The sequence below is a fragment of the Lissotriton vulgaris genome, chromosome 4_1 (genome assembly GCF_964263255.1).
Source record: "Lissotriton vulgaris chromosome 4_1, aLisVul1.2, whole genome shotgun sequence".
Classification (NCBI taxonomy): Eukaryota; Metazoa; Chordata; class Amphibia; order Caudata; family Salamandridae; genus Lissotriton; species Lissotriton vulgaris.
In genome coordinates this window covers 2,117,058,535-2,117,079,337 of record NC_141691.1, presented here as the reverse complement: position 1 = coordinate 2,117,079,337, position 20,803 = coordinate 2,117,058,535, and the positions used below count along the sequence as shown (strand labels likewise).

Genomic DNA, 20,803 nt, shown 5'->3' with positions numbered 1-20,803 from the left:
TGGCTAGGTGGGCTTTTGTGAAAATTGGTTTGGCAGCTAATCAACCACAGAACATAATACCCCAGAGTTTCTGCTCTGTGTTGGGGCGGAGGAGCACATGCGCGTGGAGCGGGTCCATGTCAAGCAGGTCAAGCAGCCAGGTAGAAGCCAAATCGGAAGAACAGTTGATGATGGTGAGAAATGAGTGGGTAAATGAGTGAAGTCAGTAAAACAACAGTTGGCACAGTTAAAACACAGCTATAGCTGCAACAGCAGTAGAAATCTTACGTCATCTGTATAGCCTTACAACAACCATCACCCACAGAAGTTACCCTTCTCTCTCAAAGTCTCTCAGGGCATCTCAAGAACTCTTGATCAACTAGTAACTGTGTTGTATCCTGCCTATTGTATGTTCCAATGTATGCCTTTACCCACTTTATGCCCTTCTAGTGGAATGCCTCTGCACTGTGATGCACTACGGAATGTTGGGTGCTGGTTGAAGATAAGCCTGAGTTATGATGGGGCTGAGCTACCTGCTGGCTGCTCCTGGTGGGGCTTGTTCTAGGCTACTTACCAACTTAAAATAAATCTTCATGAAATACCTCAACAAGTCTGGACTCCATTACTACACACTGCTGTTTGCTGATGGCTTAAGTTGTGGTTACGTAGAGGGCGTGGTTGGCACCTCTAATTCTCTTGTGCTGTTTTTTTTAGTACAGGAGCAATAACAGCTGCTAAATAAATGTGGTGCAACCAGTGCTATCACCTTAAATGCACTATAAAGAGTGGGTGAGATGAGCCGCTAGGGCTTGGGCACATGTCCTGTTTCATGCTCCAGTCTGACATTTCACCCTTTTTTTGCACTATTAATAGAGTGTATCTTTGCAGTGGCGTGGACACTTTCATCCTGTGAACCATAACAGCGTGACATCCAGTCGATTCATCTGGGCACGGATGCACCAATCTGGTTCTAGATGTCCTAAATGACGAGGCTCCGCCATGAGGGTGGGCTGATAGGATTTCTACCTTACATCTAGTGTCTTTCGACCACTTGGGGCTGGTTCAGCGCAATGTCAGTTTGTAGTTTTTTTCATTGAGGACCTAGAGGACTTAGCTTCTTTTTCAGACCTTCAAGTTTTTTATTGTTCTTTATAGTCTCAATAGGGGTTCGAACTTGGATGGTCTCTAAACATACTCCCCTTGACCCTCCTTTAATAGTTGTTTTTCTAGGTGTTTTCTTCTCCTTGCAGGAAGGTTAATTCAGATCCAGGAACTTCAATAACTTCAAAGGGACCTACCTTGTCACAAGCAAATGATAAGTGTCACTCAGAAAAGCTCACTCATTGTTCCCATAGTCAGGCTGGCACCAAACCTAGTGGGAATAAAGCTACACCCAGAACTAGATTGTTTGTACTGCAGCAAACAGAAACTACTGAAAAAGAGGGAAGTCTGCCCCTATGGAACATTAATCCCATGAATTAGAGAGTACACACTAACTGCGAAACCCAATTCCTTGTGTCAGGCATAAATGCTGGACCTTAAGGCTCCATACCAGAAACACTTTTTGGACCTGCAGAAGAGGAGCCGGGAAGGCCTGGTCTACCCTTGTACCCGAGACAAAGAAATTGACTCAGCGGGTCAATTGGCAGACCATCTTTGTGGCTACAGGGACGCAACCAGATGAGGTCTTAATCCTGAATACCTCAAGTGGCCAGTGGCATCAGGACCTGGACTGGACTTTGCTGTTGGACTCTTATGACACCCTGAGACTCTCTCAGTGCCCTCCCTGAGGTCATTGGAGCCTTGGAAGTGTACTCTTGTGGTTGTTTTGGCACCAGAAAAATGTTTGGAAACTTTTTTTTTAATTCCACCGAAGCTACAGATCTTCGGGGAAACTAGCAGGATATAGTATCTGACTGGCAGTTCCATGGTGCTGATTTAATTTCTACTTTTTCCTGGCCAAGGCACCCAACATATCCCAAAAAAGGACTACGTCGGATTCTGCAATAGGAATTGAAATTTTTCAGCACCAACCTGCTTCAAATATCCAGCCATCGGTTCTACGGCAGCGGCTACAATGACAGCAGCGGCTCACTCAGGGAGGATTTTTCTTCTAAAAAGGTGACTAAATCTTTTTCTGCTTTGAGACTTAGAAGAAATGTCAAGATTTTTCTTCAAAAAAAGTGTCAGAGGCCTTCCCTGAAGTGGGACTTTGAAACTTTTTGGTACTTTTTGACGTCTATATTATTTTTCCCCAAGGTTAATACACCAGTGTTCAATTTCAGTCAGCAAGGTCCTAGCCTACTGTTGAGAATATAAGGGAGAAGCACACCTTTCTATAAACTCTGAGTATGATATGTTTTTGAAAATTATTTTTTCAAGCTACTTTCCTACCTCGAGTGAAATCACACTCGACCACTGTGCACTGTTGCAACACTCTTTTAGTTTTATTCTTCAACTCGGATTTTATGATCTATTTTCAAAGCAAATAAACTGATTTAACATGTACGAATTTTGTTTTCAACAAATCAATACATTATGTTCATCATATTTGGTTGTTGGCTGTTTACATTTTTGAACTCATTTTACAGCAGAACTGTTGTTTTAAGAAAATTAACAGAAGCAAAGTATAACTGATTTTACAGACATATACATTATGTTGCACTTTTTCAAAAGAATGCCCGATGCGTTTCGAGCCTAAAGTGGCTCTTCTTCCGGGGCCTGAAAACTAAACAAATAAGACATGTTTATTGAATGAGAACTGTCCGGCAAACAAGGGGCCAAATAATATGCTGTTAGATGTCTTATCGTGCTCAAACTGAGAGATTGTGTGTTAAAAGTGATGTGAAACCTCCACCTGTTAACCCTTGATCCCTAAAACTAAAACACTGGTAATGGAGCTTACCCTCCTCGAAGTGGCGTGCCACTAAATCTTGCTCTAAAACAAAGCAAATCAACAATTTTGCACATCATAGAGACCTGAAGCGAAAAAACAAGTCTTTCACAAAATTTGTTTCAACATAAAAACACGCTAAACTCACCCTCAGTGAAATCACTGGTCTGTCCGATTTCCTAACTGAAACTGATGGTTCTGCTGGGAAAGCAAACAACAAACTCAGCAGACCTGTTCTAAAGCTTAATTACTCTATGAAACATTAAGCCCCTCCCGCCCCCCCGGGCTTCTCATATACCTTAAATGCTCCTTCCGCATGCTTCTCTGCCGTCTCAACTTGCGCTGCGTTCAAACCTCCATCTTTACACTCCTACCGTGGGACCTTTAACCAATCAAACCTTAACTTTCCTTCCTCCCTCAATCCAAAGACTAGAGCGCTAACCTAACGGCGAACAAGGCCTTACTTCCTCACTACTCTATACCCATGTGATAGGCAATTCTGTTCTGTTCGAAACTTACAAACTGTGCATCAGAATGACTCAATGACTCCTCTATTCAAGCGGCGCAAAAAAATAAACAAAGGTGAAAGAACATGCAGTGTGTCGAAATGGAGTGAAATCAAAAAAATCATAATACAGAAAAAAATGATTATTTCTTAATTGAATACATTAAAACATGTTATCATAAGGGAGGAACCAGTACTTCATACATTTCTACATGGTGCTTGGACCAATGTACATATTCATAAAAAGCATGAAAAATCAGTTTTTCATTTAACCCTTTTGGATCCTGTGTTTCTAGCCTTTTTATCCAGTAGATTTCCCTTTGTATATATGAGAATCAAAAGAATTTGTTCGAACAATGTAGATCTTGAAAAACGTTTGTGAAATTAGCAGCTTGTTTTGAACGAAGGAGCATTTAAGGTATATGACAAGCCCGGGGGACCTTAATGTTTTGTAGAGTAATTAAGCTTCAGAACAGGTCTACTGAGTTTGTTGTTTGCTTTCTCAGCAGAACCATCAGTTTCAGTGAGGAAATCGGACAGACCAGTGATTTCACCGAGGGTGAGTTTAGCGTGTTTTTATGTTGAAACAAATTTTGTGAAAGACTCGTTTTTTCGCTTCAGGTCTCTATGATGTGCAAAATTGTTGATTTGCTTTGTTTTAGAGCAAGATTTAGTGGCACGCCACTACGAGGAGGGTAAGCTCCATTACCAGTGTTTTAGTTTTAGGGATCAAGGGTTAACAGGTGGAGGTTTCACATCACTTTTAACACACAATCTCTCAGTTTGAGCACAATAAGACATCTAACAGCATATTATTTGGCCCCTTGTTTGCCGGACAGTTCTCATTCAATAAACATGTCTTATTTGTTTAGATTTCAGGCCCCGGAAGAAGAGCCACTTTAGGCTTGAAACGCATCGGGCATTATTTTGAAAAAGAGCAACATAATGTATATGTCTGTAAAATCAGTTATGATTTGCTTCTGTTAATTTCCGAAAACAACAGTTCTGCTGTAAAATGAGTTAAAAAATATAAACAGCCAACAACCAAATATGATGAACATAATGTATTGATTTGTTGAAAACAAAATTCGTACATGTTAAATCAGTTTATTTGCTTTAAAAATAGATCCTAAAATCAGAGTTGAAGAATAAAACTAAAAGAGTTTTGCAACAGTGCACAGTGGTCGAGTGTGATTTCACTTGAGGTAGGAAGGTCCTAGCCTACCGTTCTCATAAACTATCATAGGCAATTTGCGCTTTTTGGCACTATTTCTACTTAAAATACAAAAAATGTTTATCATTGGCTCCTCTAATTGGAATTTAGTCATCTTGGTGTCATTTTGTTTATTAAATATACTCAATTTTTCTATTCTATTTGGGATTGTTATTGTTTAGTACTTTTAACTGTATAACTGATTTAGTCCTACATAAATGCCTTTCACATTGCCCTCGGTTGAGCCTGCCTTGTCTGTGTCATGGCTACCAGAGCTTAGGTTAATTTATTAATTTTAAGATTTCACCCTGACATGAAGAGCTATTATTCATTGAGGAAGGCAGTTGCCTGCCACAAATATTAGATTCTTATGTCTGTATTGTCACTCATGGTATATGATCCCATTGGTAAGGCCATCTACCACAAACAGCAGTCACTTGTCAACAGTGCCTTCACTGATTGTTGATTCTAATTAGCAAAGTCTGTATCCCCCCTGCATAGAGATGCAATCTCAATTGACATCATCTGTGGGACTGTGGTAGCAATGGCTAAATAAAGGATGACATTGCTGGGAATGAGCTTCATTTCTGATTGGCATTGACTGTATTAGGAACTGCAACCCTGGAAGTCATAGGCTTTGATTACTGTTGGCAATGTCCAAATACAATTACCAAAAAATAGGTGTACGTTCAGTCAATATTTCTTAGTCCCGCGTGCTAGCCCAATATAGGAGCCAAGGTGTGCAAACTAAATGGCCATTGCGATGCTCCAATCAGTGACATATGAGTGCAAATAGACCATGAGATGTTTGTCTCTGATGATAGGCACTTTGGTCTGGGTAGTAGTAATTACGGTACAATAAGAGAGCCTTGTATTTTTGAATGATCCAACCAGGTCTCATCTCTAATCTTTCTCTTTTAGGCATGGCGGAATTGCCCATGATGCCCATCATGGGCCACCTTGTTGATCTTCGACACACACCTGTGTATGGGAGCGTATATGCCATAGCAGATGTGGCTCTCGGCATGGGCTTTGCCATTGGTAATAGTTTTCACTTTCTCATCATGAGTTGTTGGATGCAATCGTCCGCACATGATCTCTGTATGAGCAGTCCTAACAATCTTAAGAACATCTTTGAAGATGATGTGAATCAAACCCAGCTGCATTTATCGGGAAGAGCTTAGGGCTGAGCCCAACATTGAGGTCCAAATGTACCATATCTTTTGGGTCAAACAAATTTCCTCCTAATTCAAACATATTTTTAGCAGGATATCTGATATGTTTACTTCTACTTCTGTGTTAGAATGAAACTCAAAATGTATAGCAGGTAGAGACTAATGCTCCTGTTTTCTGATGATGTAGATACTCATAGAACATGGCTGTCACATAAAGGAATAAAGATCAGTTGGAGGTGCTTATTGGCTGATCCATTTCTTGTGATTGGATGACTTTTTGGGGCCAAAGTGCTACAAGCATTCGCTGGATTTTGATTTGTTTGAAATACAAATGTTTAAGATCCAGATGGTTATGTTTAGTATGTAACACAGCTGGAAGGCACAGATGGGACAAGCAGCATTGTTGTTACACGTGTGAAGAATTTACTTCCTAGTAATAAAAGTATGCAACATTTTGTTAGCATATGTTTCTCTACCCATAGGTCCATCAACAGGAGGTGCCATTGTTAAAGCCATAGGCTTTCCATTGCTCATGGTCATCATTGGAGTCATTAACATTGCCTACGCTCCTATCTGTGCATGTCTACGCAGCCCCCCCGCCAAAGAAGGCAAGATGGTGAGTCCTTAAAACAGTGGCTCTTAGCTACATTTGAGCACTGACTCACAAGAGCCAGCAGTGCTACAAAAAGGGACCAAGCGAAATATGTATCAAGCCCTTTTCCCATTCGCCAACAGGCCTATTCTCAGAATCAGCCCATTTGCGAATGGGAAAGGGCCTTTTTGGATGTATTGTTCCAAAAGACATCACAAATTAGAGAATCTCAAAATTTGCGAAAGCATTTAAAGAATTGCAAATGGCGATTCCTTAAATGTGTTATAAGAAGCACCCAAGTTGTGCCATTTCTCCTTAAGAAATCGCAAATTACCACCAACTTCAAGTTGGTGGTAATTAGCGATTTCTTGAAAAATGCACTTTTTAGCACTTTTCAAAGTGCCATGTGGTGCACATACAGGGCGCACATACATGCTCTTAGGGCATGTATGTGCACCATATGCGAAAACATGCTCATTTCAGGGGTGCATCAGCATGTCCTTATGACACACTTGCACTCTTGAAATTATTCTCAATTTGTGATTCTCTAATTGCGAATCGCAAATTTAGAATGTCTTCCCATTCATTCCTACGGGCCTCCTTGCCCATAGGAATGGATTGAAAGGTATTCCTTAATTGAGATTTGTAATTTGCTAATTCCACGGTCCGTTTCCATTTGCACAATTTGTATATGAATATTTTCTAATGTTCCAATGTTATGTCCCTTTTAGTTGTTTTGGGGCCAATTCAAAAAGACGTGTATCAATATGACGAGTAGTACTACAGGAGTACTACTTCACTTACACATAAATACCTTTGTGAATCTGCCCCAGAGTTTCTACATTGTATCCCAGCAGTTTTCATTAATAGCTGAGTGCCCGCTGGCACTTCTTCCTATGGCTTTCCTCTTACTGGTGAACTCAGGGGGTACATAATCACCAGGTTCAAGAAACAAGAAGCCCCTCATGTGAATGTTTATTGCCGTTTTATCTGGCTGCTTTTATATACCAAAGTTGACTGCGCTGCACTACATTCATATTACATTCACATTTCTTAGGAGTAACTTTGCTTATTATTACAGCTTTGTGTGCCTTACACAGGAGCCTCTGCAGTCATTTCTAGGAAGTAGTACACGTGGCTTTAACTCAGAAATAAGAGTTGCTGCAAAATTCATATACTTGGCTCACCTTTAGGCACTCTGAATGTCAACCTATTGCTAAGGCAAGCTTTGAACACTGGCTACTTGCCCATCAGAAGCAACTTTTAAAGATATTGCTATTAATCTATTTATCAATTTTGGACTGACGCTATTCACTGGGTAAGACATTGTTTTCACCCTTTGTCACATTTAGTCTTTTTTTAGACTTTTCAGGACATCCTCGAGAAACCATTTTTCTAGGCTTGGCTGCCTACATCATATATTTCACCATCTTGATTGAAACTTTCAAGTTTGTTCTAAAGACCTAGGTCCTGTTTTACAGAGTTGAAGCAAGGCTGGGCAGCAAGCTAAGTTGTGGCACAGATTTGTGTGCGCTGGGGATGGTAGAACTGTGCCATATCTCCAAAGAAGTGGAGCATTGTTCTGCTGTCTTTAGCAGCCATGCGCCAAAATGCATGAATAAATGCACCTGTGGGCCATAGTACAAGAGTGTCTGCGCTGTGGGTAGTATACATTTTGTGCAGGAATGTGCCCATTCATTTTGCAACAATGATGCTCTACTGCAATTTCCTCTTTACATGTGTGTTGCAGAATGAAGGACACAGGCAAAAAGGAAAACTCGTGGAGAAATACAAATATTTCTCCTTGTTACGCCCACCTCTGGGAGACACAGGATTTTGCTGCAAATTTGTGTGTACAATTAATTGTAGAAATTGATTTGCATCAAAATCCATGGGTAGATGCACAGGAACTCCAATGCACCACTCACCAAACGTCCCTCTGATGAAAAGAAACGCAAGACTGTGCATTGCGCTGTTACGTTATTTTCTGTTACAGAACGACACAAATAGCTTTATGAATGGATTTTGCATCAGGTCTAAGTTAAAAAGTAATGCTAACCGGACACAAAATCTTTGTAAAATGAGGGTCTCAGTGCTTCTAAGGGGGATTTGCTATTTTGTCACTTTTCTGACTTCTGTTAAATGTGAGATAGATGGCTGTTAAGAGGCCATTGGTGATATACCAAGGCTAAAACTCAACTACTCTATCCTTCAACTGCAGGTTATATTTTTAAGCAATGATTTTTAGGCAGTAATATATAAATATTAGTCAAATAAAACCTTGCCTCTGTACATCTGTAAAGTACTAACACAAGATATTCCTGGAAACATTTCAGATTAGGTAATGATGAAGTGAGATCATGCCACATTTTCACTTCTCATGAGTATGATGTGTCCTCTTCCAAATATCTTGGCTGTGAAGAAAGGTTTTCCACCCAATAATCAGGGGATTATCTAAATGTTATCCACAATCTCAGTTCCTCAAGGCTCACTTAATGACAATAACTGTAATGTGTTTGCCTTGCAGCCCATTTTAAATTCGGAATGTCCAATGGACACTAAATGCTACATGACTCAGAAGACCTTCCGGGAGCTCCCACTGTCAGATTCCAGCGACGAGGAAGAAGCGAGGGAAGAGTAGACTCCATTTGTCCTTCTCTTTCTGCACTGTAACAGATCCTTGTTTTCCAGATAATACATATGTCATAAAACAACAAATAAACTCTATTTGTCAACATCATTGGCTCTGAGTGAGTTCTTGAATGATTGCAACCTGCATGGGGACACACCTCATATGATCATCAATGCCTTGTACTTTGACATGCTTTAGAAGTGTCTATCTCTGATTAAGGAATGTCTGCATTTTAGATAAATATCACAGACCTCCTGCCTCCTTTCTTCACTTCCATCAGTGGCAATGCAGGAAGCATAGAGGCCACTGGGTACAATGGGCCAAGTTATCTTCAAAGATGGATGGCTACAGGTTCACACCAGGATCATGTACATGTAACTGAGGGATTCTAATCAGAACTGTGGGTGAAGACTGAATCTCATTGGGGGATTACTCACCAGAGTGATGGCATAAATTACAAAGACTAGTCCTTAAAGGCTCAAGTATTAAATAGTAGTCCAGAGGTTTCCCAAATGCCATAAGCTGAACCCACTGATACATAGCTATCCCCTCGAGTTGCACAAGTCATAAAGCCTTTCACAATAGACATTAGAGACACTGTTTCATATATTACAACTTCCTCCCAAAATTCCTAGATATTCAATACAGGTCTGTCCACTTGCATTGCACAGACAGCCCAAGATTGGGATGAATAGCAGAGCTATCCCTTGGTTTATCCTAATTTATCCGAATTTTGCACACTAAACTTTAGCAGAAATGACAAACAACCACATCCCTTTTGGTATTTAAATCTCCTGTGCTCAAGCTATGCATAGAAGCTTTATCATGTATACCACACACATCTCACTTACTTAGGCCCTCATTTAGATGATGCCAGATGGCCAGCCATCCTCCAGTTTATTTCAGCAGCTTCACTGAAGGCACTACAAGTTTGATGAGCAGGCATCATGATTCATGTGACTGCTCAGCAAGCTTTTTGGTTACAAAAAATAAACTCACAAGGTGGGAATTTCTTTTTGTTTACCAAACAAATATGAACTTTGACAGTATGGGAGTCTTCTACCGTGGCGTTTATTTTTTTCCTTATGGTACCACTGTTCTCTCTCTGGTGGTTCAAAAACATAAAAATGAATACCTCAGAACGTCCGTTCCAAATATGGCACACAGACAGACTTATAGTAATGGCCAAATTTCCATCTGGTCTTTTGTGCAAGGTTTCTGTCAATGGAGACAACCCGGGCACCATCGGTGGAAACATGATGATCCATCAAACTCTAAATGAGGCAGGTGGAAGGTCAGTTTGGTGGATAGGGGCATTGCCACCTTTGAGGTATAGTACACTGTTTACCCAATTGTTAAAAATGGCCTAAGTTTAGACACAGCAGAGCTACCTACATGGTGTTAAGGATTAAAGAGTTTAAGCCCTAGAACACCTATCACTCTTGTTGTACAGTTTTTCCAGGCTTGTGCTGTAAACATCAATGCAACACATAAGCATACTCAAATCTTTTAAATGCTTGCCTTAAAGGACATTTTTCATTCTCACAAAAAAACAATCATGCAGGTTACAGGCATTACTGACAGCACTGTGTGTACCCAGGTCTTTCATTCTCAGATCTCAAGGAGATAACAGCATATGCTTAAGAAGTCCAAACCATACAAGCGATTAGGTCGTTTGTTCAGGTTTTGGTGCTGTTTGTGGTTACTAGATATTGTCTATGGTTGGGACTGTCAGAACCGGTATTACAGGTCGTTAAGCACTATACGATTCTGATAGAAATGAGTTTCTGGTTGGCTATGGTATACACCTAAGCCAGGCAGAACCCACCACTCTAGTCAGTGTAAGGGAGTTACACAACCAAGATAACCCCTGCTCACCCACTTAGTAGCTTGGCAGAGCAGTCAGGCTTATCCCAGAGATAATGTGTAAAGCGGTTGTGCAAAATACACACAAACACATACCAGTGACACACTACATACACCCCAAAAGAGTCTCCACATCAGGTTATATATAATGTTCTCATATATTGTATATAGAACAGAAAGACCACAATCACATAAACCATAAATGACTTTGCCAACAAGGCAATTGCCATAACATCACACTTAGTGCAATAACACAAACACATATATATTGCACATGTCATAAAATATACAACATGCGCCAGTTAGGTTAGGATGGGAAACATAGATCACCAGATATCACCATAATTCATTGTAGGACATAAATCACCATATGTCTTTATAAAATTACACACATGCATATTTATAAAATTCAAGGCCACAGGGCATTTACACACCTATTACATTTAATACGGTACTCAGAGTGGTTTCCCTGAATTCAACTCCCAGTCAGGTCCTCCATGGAGAATTCACTCTGACGTGTCGTGCTCCCAGATGTATACACCACAACGGAATGGGGAGGGCACACATCTTCGCCCCATTGGCGGGAAGACTTCACTCAGTCCCCTCCACCTGGAATGTGGCCGAGGCAGCTGCCACAAGGCATGCAGTGTAGCTGCCGAATTTAAATGTGGCAGAAGAACTAAAATGTCCCCAGTGGCAAAATCAATGGGGAGGCCTGGCTGGGTCCCCTGTGGCTGACTTTCACCTAGGCAGCTGACCACAACCGCACGGTGCAGCTGTTCACCTCTCTTTGTGCAGCCTTCCCTTTGGCCATCAGGCGGGTGCTCTTCTTCCCTGTAGCTTTTTTCACACCAGGAGGTGGTCAGGACCACAGACCACTCCACTCTGGTTTCTCCCAGGTGACGTAACCTCCAAAGGGGGCTGCGCTGGCATTGGCTCTACTCCCTTCAACATGGGTGGGGTTCCCGCAGCAACTTTGTCGATGTGAGGGCCCACGCTGGAGGAGGCTCTTGCTGAGCGGCCGTGGTCGGTCACCGATGACACCTTGGTGCCTCCTCTCAGCAGAAGTCCATTCCGTGCCATTTGTCATACTCCTCCTGATCCTCGTGGCTGTCCCACCCCTGGTTGCCAGGGTATGCATCTCTCATTAGTTAGGGCAGCTTCACAGGGCCTCTCTTCGCTGGTGGGCTGAACAGCAATCAGGTGCTTGAGCTGGCCCTCATGCACAGGGAACGCAGAGGTAAGTCAGCATGAAGGTAGCACTAAGCGATTAGCGCGCACTGTTGGGGGAAGCAAAGTGCTAACCCTGCACTTGTTTGACCAAAGCACCACAACTTAGTTTGAAGCAGAATAAGAGTGCTCAATGCAGGCGGATTTCTTTTGTCAAGAGCGCTCGCTATTGCTTCTCCTTAGGAAAGATCAAAAAGGCCAAATGAAGGGCTCACTACGCACTACATTGAAAGCACACGCTTGTACCCCAAATGAAGCGCTCAACACACGTTTACTTGATAATAGGTGAAGAACAGTCTGGTCCTTCTCCTGCACCAAACAGGAGCAGCAACTGCAGGCCATCCCACCCCACACACGTCAGAGTCAGCACTCCTCACACAGCTTTCCCAGCTCTACTTCTACACAGGTTGCTTTTTTCCAGCAATGATCTTTTTTTAAGTTTTTGATTTCCCTGAAGCTTCCAACAGGAGGCAAGCACATACAAGCGCTTGGAGATTGTTCACAAGCAGGATACCACAGCAGGGCAAAAAGAGTCAGTCCCTCTCCTATGCCACAGGCAGAATTAGCAACTGCAGACCAACCCACCCCTCCCACTGAAAAGGCAGCACTCCTCACACAGGTCATCAGCTCTTCTTCTTGGCAGGGTCCTCTTGTTTGCAGAAGTAATCTAAAGTCCTGGGGTTTAAGGTCTCATACTTATACCTCATTTTCTTATTGTTCTATTTGCTTCAGAGTCTCTTAGCTCTGTCCAAACCAGTTCTGTTCTTCCTGGTCGAGCTTGACTACAGGGGGTGGAGAGAGCATTGTGCAAAGGAGACAGAAAAACCCCTCCCACCATTCCGAATGCAGGCCAGGTCTATTCAGCCCAGCAATGAGTCACCCGGGCAAGGCAGGACACAACTCCACCCCCTTGTGATTGTCTAGAGTGAATGCACATTCCTAGCTCCTGTTACCCCAAAACCAGATGGTGAATACACAAACAGGCAGAACAACACAGGATGGTAAAGCAAGAAAATACCCACTTTCTAAAAGTGGCATTTTGAAACACACAATTTAAAAACACCTTTACCAAAAGGTGTGTTATTAAATTCCGAGTTCAGAGAGCCTAAATGAAAAAACGAAATACACACTATTTCACTATCAGGATATATATAAAACACACCAGCACATGTCCCACCTTTCACATACACTGTACCCTGCCCATTGAGTGGAACCTTGGGCCTACCTGAGGGGTGCCTTACAAGAAAATGGTAAGTATGGGCCTGGCAAGTGGGTGCACTTTCCAGGTCACCATGGCAGATAAAAACTGCACCAGCAGATACTGCAGTGGCAGGTCTGAGATACATTTACATGGCTACTCATGTGAGTGGCACAACCAGTGCTGTAAGCCCACTAGTAGCATTTGATTTACAGGCCCTGGCGCACTCAGTGCACTTTACTAGGGACTTACCAGTAAATCAAATATGCCAATCATGCATAATCAATCCGAATCACAATTTAAACAGAGAGCATATGCTCTTTAGCACTGATCAGCAGTGGTAAAGTGCCCAGAGTCCTATAGCCAACAAAAAAGGGTAAAAAAAAATAGGAGGCAAAAGGCAAAATGTTTGGGGATAAACCTGTAAAAAGGGCCAGGTCTAACAGTCCAAAATTACTACCCTCATTACCTTCAAACTATTGGGTCTCCATTGATAGTCAGGGGATGCAGCAAGGCATTCTCCATAAAGTTGTTGAGGCGTTGTAACACAATTACTGTACGGCACAAGTAAATATGTTAAATGATTAATATTTGTGGTCAAAACTAGGGGCTTATTTAAAAGTGTGGCAAGCACACCACCCCCACCACATCTACCGTGTTTGCAGAGGTTATTACCTCCACCACCATGGAGGATTACAGCCCACCACATTTACAGATTTCCATCTGTCTTGTGAAGATCCATGTGCATTCAGTGGAGGTTCTTCCACATCAACTTCTCTGAAGCACTGTACATTTTTTGACCGGCCACCATGTTTCCTGCAGCCATTCAGAAAACGTTTTTGGTTTTCTATAATACAAAATCTCAAAGCAGGAGTAAGATCTAGTAAACCAAAAACACCCTGGGAGATTTCACTCAGGGTATGGAGGTAATTTGTTATGTTTGGGACTGCCAGACTTTACCAGGTGGTCATAAAAAGAAAAAGTACATTACAGCATCTGTCCTTATCAGGGTAGATGGTCTGACATTCCTACACCAATGGGCCCAAGTCTGCAAGGACTCTCAAGCACAAAGCAAGCCACAACTTCCATGCTTGTACCTCATTCTTAAAGCCCACAGTTACCCCCAATCTACCTGTGCAGCAGATGAGGTGCCAAAGTCTTTCAAGTGCTGCCCCAACCACAACAGTTGTTGACAAATGTAGAAAGTACAATCAACCAACCAGAACCATGGTCTGCGTGCAACTGAGCACTGCACTTCTCCTTTGTTTCTGTGAATATCTTTACGTTTGCAGAAGAAACGTTTTATTTAGCTTATACCTAAAGTTGTGGTTGCTGTGAGGATGGTTTTTTTTCTAGTTAGTCGGGAGGGTAAATAGACAGAATATCAAGTTTTTTTTCCAACTTGCATTAATATCAGGAGCAAAATATTGGGATACAAAAATATCGACTGTCAGAATTTTGTTGTAAATAATATCGATTCTAAGGTAAGTAATATTGTTTTTAACAAGATCAAACTCATTATCATTTTAAAAGATATTGAAGTCATTATTCTAGTTAGTGTTATGTATTTTAGTATGCATTTTAAATGTATGTGTTCTATTTTTCGTCTAAGTATTGCATTTGTTTTTTAATATATGTATTACATTTTTAGAAGTTATGAATGTTATTTTAGGTAAATTTTGCGTTTTAGTTCCGTAGCGGTTTGTGGGTTTATAGGGAAATAGGATGGGAAGTAATTTAATTATAATAAATGTATTATTATTTTTTTTAGTTTTAATTTTATTTAAATTACATTTTGGTTTTAGTGTTGTTGCGGGTTTATAGGGGGATAGGGTTGAAAGTAATTTAATTGTAATTAATTAATTGTTAATTTTTAATAATTAATATTTATTTATTGATATTCTATATTATTAAATGTGGTAATTATTGTATTATTAATTATGTATTAATTGTCTGTTAATTATTATTAATTAATTGGTAAAATATATTAATTGTGTAATTTTCCGAGGAATGGGTTGTGGGTTGATAGGGGAGTAGGGTGGGAAGTAATTTAATTATAATACATTTTTTTAATATTTTTATTATAACATTTAGTTAATGTTATTTTGTAGTGTTAATTTGCTTATGAATTGTTATTAATTAATTAATTGTTAATGAATTTTGTTAATTGTGTCATGTTTAACAACATTGGTGGTGTCATTTATAGGGCAATATGGTGAGAGGTAAATTAGGTGGGAGGTAAATTATTTATAATTAATTAAGTATTTGTTAATTAATGCTAATTAACTAATTACAATTAAATTAACTAATTGTGGAATATCTTGGTGTCTGAGTTGCGGGGATTGTTTTTAAAATTAATTTATGATTTGTCTATTGTTATTAATTTATGAATGAGAAATTAGTTATGGAAATTGTGTAAAAACTTTTAAGTGTGTGTTTTAGTGTTTGTTGGGGTAAAGGCTGAAAAGTAATTTAGTTTAAAAAAAATTAATCATTAGTTGACCATTAATATTTATTTATTAAGTGATAAATATTGTTGGTAATTTTTTGTTTTAATTTTGTATGGAGATTTAAGTTCAATAGCTATAATCTTTGATATCCATTACTTTCCCTACTGTTGCACTTGCTGGAGTGGGAATAGTAAATTATTTCCCTTCGCTATCCAACATTTTCTCTACTGTTGCACTCCCTGGAGTTGGAATAGTAATGTTTACTCTTACGCTATGCAAAACTTTCCCTAACGTTGCATTCATTGGAGTGGGAATAGTAATTTTTACCCCTCCGCTATCCAACACTGTCCCTTATGTTGCACTCCCTGGAGTGAGAATCGTAATTGTTATATCTCCACTGTCCAACACTTTCCCAACTGTTGTACTTTCTAGAGTGGGAATAGTAATCTTTTTCCCTTCGCTATCCAACATTTTCCTTACTGTTGCACTCATTGGAGTGGGAATAGTAAATTATTCCCCTTCGCTATCCAACACTTTTCCTACTGTTGCACTTAAAGTAGTGTAAAATGTAGTTTAAAAAACAAATAAATATTTTAATAATTTAACTAATAATATATGTTTGTTTTGTATTTTTAATGTCACAGGTGTATGTATATTACTACTGGTGGTCGCCAGTAGGTAGTTATAGTTAGGACCTATTTTCCATAGGAAATCTGCAACATTCTATTTGGAATAACTTTAGCGCCGGTTGACGAATCTTCGCGAAATTTTCAAACTTGGTGGGGCGCTCCGGTCCGCTCGTATCCTGAAAGTCTTGGGGTGATTCGTGAAGTGGGGGCTGAGAAAAAAGGGGGTCCCAAAACGTGTTTTCCTCATGCAATTTTCTATAGGTACCGTTCATCGCAGCTGCAGCCCGAACGGCTGAACGGAATTACACCAAATTTGGCAAAGTTGTAGTCCTTGGTTCAGACTCGTGCCTTTTTCTTATATGGTGTAAATATGTTCTGTAGTTTCTGAGAAAATTACAATTAAAAGTACATATATATCCATTGCCTTGGTGGATCCGCGCATCTTGCGCGTTTTATAAGCGCACCGTCCTGATCACATGCTGAATGCTGATTGGCTATCAAGTGGCTGTCAACATTCGAAACTAGGAAGTGTTTGTTGGCAGCCATTTTGTGCCTCGGTAGAAGCGAGGATCTAGAAATTATTGGAACAAGTGTTCAATATGTATAAAGTGGGCAGGTAAGATATATTTTGACCCTCTAGACATGCTGAGGGGATCCCACAAGGACTCCTAGGGCCTAAAAAAGTTTTTTTCGTTTTTTTGAAAAAACTGAGAAATGTGTGCTGGGTGCATGGATCCGCCAGTAAAAAATATATCAGACAGCATCTTCTCCTATATCAGACCCTACTTGGGCACCACCAAGGCTTGTGCTGCATCTTCTCCTATATCAGACCCTACTTGGGCACCACCAAGGCTTGTGCAGCATCTGCTCCTATATCAGACCCTACTTGGGCACCACCAAGGCTCGTGGAGCATCTTCTCATACATCAGATCCTACTTGGGCTCCACCAAGGCTTGTGCAGCATCTTCTCCTATATCAGACCCTACTTGGCACCACCAAGGCTTGTGCAGCATCTGCTCCTACATCAGACCCTACTTGGCACTACCAAGGCTTGTGGAGCATCTTCTTATACATCAGACCCTACTTGGCACCACCAAGGTTTGTGCAGCATCTTCTCATACATCAGACCCTACTTGGGCACCACCAAGGCTTGTGCAGCATCTGCTCCTATATCAGACCCTACTTGGGCACCACCAAGGTTTGTGCAGCATCTTCTCATAAATCAGATCCTACTTGGGCTCCACCAAGGCTTGTGCAGCATCTGCTCCTATATCAGACCCTACTTGGGCACCACCAAGGCTTGTGCAGCATCTGCTCCTACATCAGACCCTACTTGGGCACCACCAAGGTTTGTGCAGCATCTTCTCATAAATCAGATCCTACTTGGGCACCACCAAGGTTTGTGCAGCATCTTCTCATAAATCAGATCCTACTTGGGCACCACCAAGGTTTGTGGAGCATCTTCTCCTACATCAGATCCTACTTGGGCACCACCAAGGTTTGTGCAGCATCTTCTCCCACATCAGACCCTACTTGGCACCACCAAGGGTTGTGCAGCATCTTCTCATAAATCAGATCCTACTTGGGCACCACCAAGGGTTGTGCAGCATCTTCTCCTACATCAAACCCTACTTGGCACTACCAAGGCTTGTGCAGCACCTTCTCCTACATCAGATCATACTTCAGCCTGTGGAGCTGCATCCGAAGACATGAACTAAGAATTCAATAGGAGTGGTCTCTAAACAATGTGAAGTGTGGGGGGTTCATTTCAAAGAATGTTTAATGAGAAACATGCAGACTAATTACAATAAGAATTAAACTCTGATTAAAATACAATCACTCTCTTCCAACGCTACACTCCTGTGGTTTACAGGGGGCACCTGTATTCTCCTTTCTTTGTTAATAAAAAGGGGTTTGGAACAGGGGATATCCCAGGAGTGATCATAGACCAGAGCTCACACCACAGCAGCAGGGTCGGGATCATTCATGAAACTCAAAGCCAATTCCTTTGGCAGGTGTCATAAGAGCAGCTGGAGAGGACCGACAATGATCTCGATGAAAATGCATTTACTGTTTTCGGCAGGTTCCTCTATCTAAATAACCCCACAAACCCCATCCATACAGGACCACAGTAACACTTTCAGATTTGTAGACCACCAACACATCTCCTTTAAATGTTTCTGGCCCAACTTAGTCACAGATCTAAAGACATCCTCTTTGCATCATCAAACTCTAGTTTCTGATAGATTTCAAGTGGTCCCATCTGAATCGAACTCAATCTCCAACTATGAAAAAAAATGCATTTTCACAACTTTACTATTAAAGACAGCATGGGGGCAAGTCTTAACACACCTGGGGCCGGAAGGCTTCTGAATGTTTTACTTAGATCGATTTTCAGGCCATGCTAGTCCATAAAGGCACTAATCGTCCAGCTCTAGCGGTGAGGGCTTAGCACAACAGCGCACCAGTCGATTTGGTGATTTTAAGAAAAAATATATATTCAATGAATATTGGTGCTCATCCTTGTGGTCCACCGCACAATAACCACCCTTGCCGATAACTATAGAGAGAAGGAGCGCCATAATTATCAGTCTGTATCACAATCAATTATTGAAATCCTTCTAATAAAAAGTCCTCAGGCAGTAGATTTAATGCAAAGTTATTCTTCTTTATTATAAATCAACAGAAATTCATTTCAAGCTGCTGGACTCATTTCCAGTAGCTGAGCTACACGCCATAATTTAAATCAGACACCACATTTTAAGTCAGCCAACATGTTTCATCAGGGGTGATATAATAAGACAGATACAAAAAACATATCAAAAACTGTTCTTGTTGCATCTTCATAATCACCAAGAATACAGTTTAACCTATCAATTATACATTCTTGTTCAAACGACATCATCTACTATATCCATTCTATTATATTCTCTACATCATGATCAGGAAGAAAAAACATATATATTAGAAAAACATATATATAAACACATTTGCAAAAAAGATTTTTGCATATCTACAAATATCACAATTTCTACGTCACCAAATATACCATGATTCTTGAAAGCACAGAAATATTAAAACAATGAAATAGATCTCATCTTCGCATATCTCCAGTGCCCTTCAACAATAGTAGACGTGTAAGTGTCCTTTTATAGTATGGGTCACTAGCAAAGGGTTATTTTAATCCAAACTTCACTGACAACATACCTCCAATATTAACAAAAATGTGCAGTCTTAATACTCTTAATCAATAAGGATGCTAAAGTGTCTAGCAATGATTGAAGGCTGATTGCAGCCCTCAACATCAGGACCACATCACCTGCATCAAGCAGAATAGGCATCGACCATCTCCTAATTGAGTCATAGCCTGATCTTTGTCAACCAGGTATCTCTCAAAATCATTAATACATACATTAAATATATAAGGTACTAAAACGCACCCCTGTCTAACTCCCCTCCCTATAACAAATGATTTAGTGCATTTGCCAATTGGGCCAAACGTTACTCAGTCAATGAGTCTGTTATCTCAAAATGTGGTCTATATATTGATCCACCCCTACATTTGACTTAATTGACCATAGCTTAGTGTGACTGATGCGCTCAACGGCACTGATCAGGTCCATAAAAGCTGAGTGCATCATCCTTTAGATGGAAGAGATTAGGGGGAGGACAGAAAAACACACCAGGAGAGGGTGGAATGAGATAGTTGTGTTTAAGGCAAGGGGATGGCAGGGAAGGTTAGCAGCGCGGAACCTGGTAAGAGGCTGGACAAGGAGTGAAATAAGAGTCAGCCTGGACAGACAGCCTGGACCTAGTACAGACAGCCTGGACCTAGTACAGACAGCTTGGACCTAGTATAGACAGCTCGACCTAGTACAGACAGCTTGGACCTAGTATAGACAGCTTGGACCTAGGACAGGCAGCCTGGACCTAGTACAGACAGCCTCGACCTAGTAAAGACAGCCTGGACCTAGTACAGACAGGCTGGCCCTAGCGCAGACAGCCTGGAGCTAGGACAGACAGCCTGGGCCTACCATAGACAGCCTCGACCTAGCACAGACAGACTGGACCCAGGACAGACAGCCTGGACATGGTAAAGACAGCCTAGACCTAGTACAGACAGCCTGGGCCTAGTACATACAGCCTAGGCCTAGTACAGACAGCCTGGACAGAGAGCCTGGACCTAGTACAGACAGCCTGGACCTAGGACAGACAGCCTGGACCCAGGACACACAGACAAGATCTATAACAGAAACCCTGGACCTAGGACAGACAGCCTGGAATGAGTAAAGACAACCTGGACCTAGGACAGACAGCCTGAGACTAGTACAGACAGCCTGGGAATAGTACAGATAGCCTGGGCCGAGTACAGACAGACTGGGTCTAGAACAGACAGCATGGACCTAGGACAGACAGCCTGGACCTAGGACGGACAGAATGG

At 41.2% G+C, this 20,803-nt stretch overlaps 1 protein-coding gene across 4 annotated transcripts in view; it reads left to right on the top strand.

Annotated features, from left to right (window-relative positions):
- Positions 1–9,090, top strand: part of LOC147725156 (chromaffin granule amine transporter-like) — a 273,571-nt gene extending 264,481 nt beyond the window's left edge. For all 4 annotated transcript variants that reach the window (XM_086967126.1, XM_086967125.1, XM_086967124.1 and 1 more), the window contains 3 exons: positions 5,512–5,631; positions 6,248–6,381; positions 8,885–9,090. In XM_086967126.1, the coding sequence (XP_086823252.1) occupies positions 5,514–5,631; positions 6,248–6,381; positions 8,885–8,998 (366 nt within the window). In that variant the 5' untranslated portion in view covers positions 5,512–5,513 and the 3' untranslated portion in view covers positions 8,999–9,090. The remainder of the gene's footprint in view (positions 1–5,511; positions 5,632–6,247; positions 6,382–8,884) is intronic.
- Positions 9,091–20,803: the final 11,713 nt, after the last annotated feature.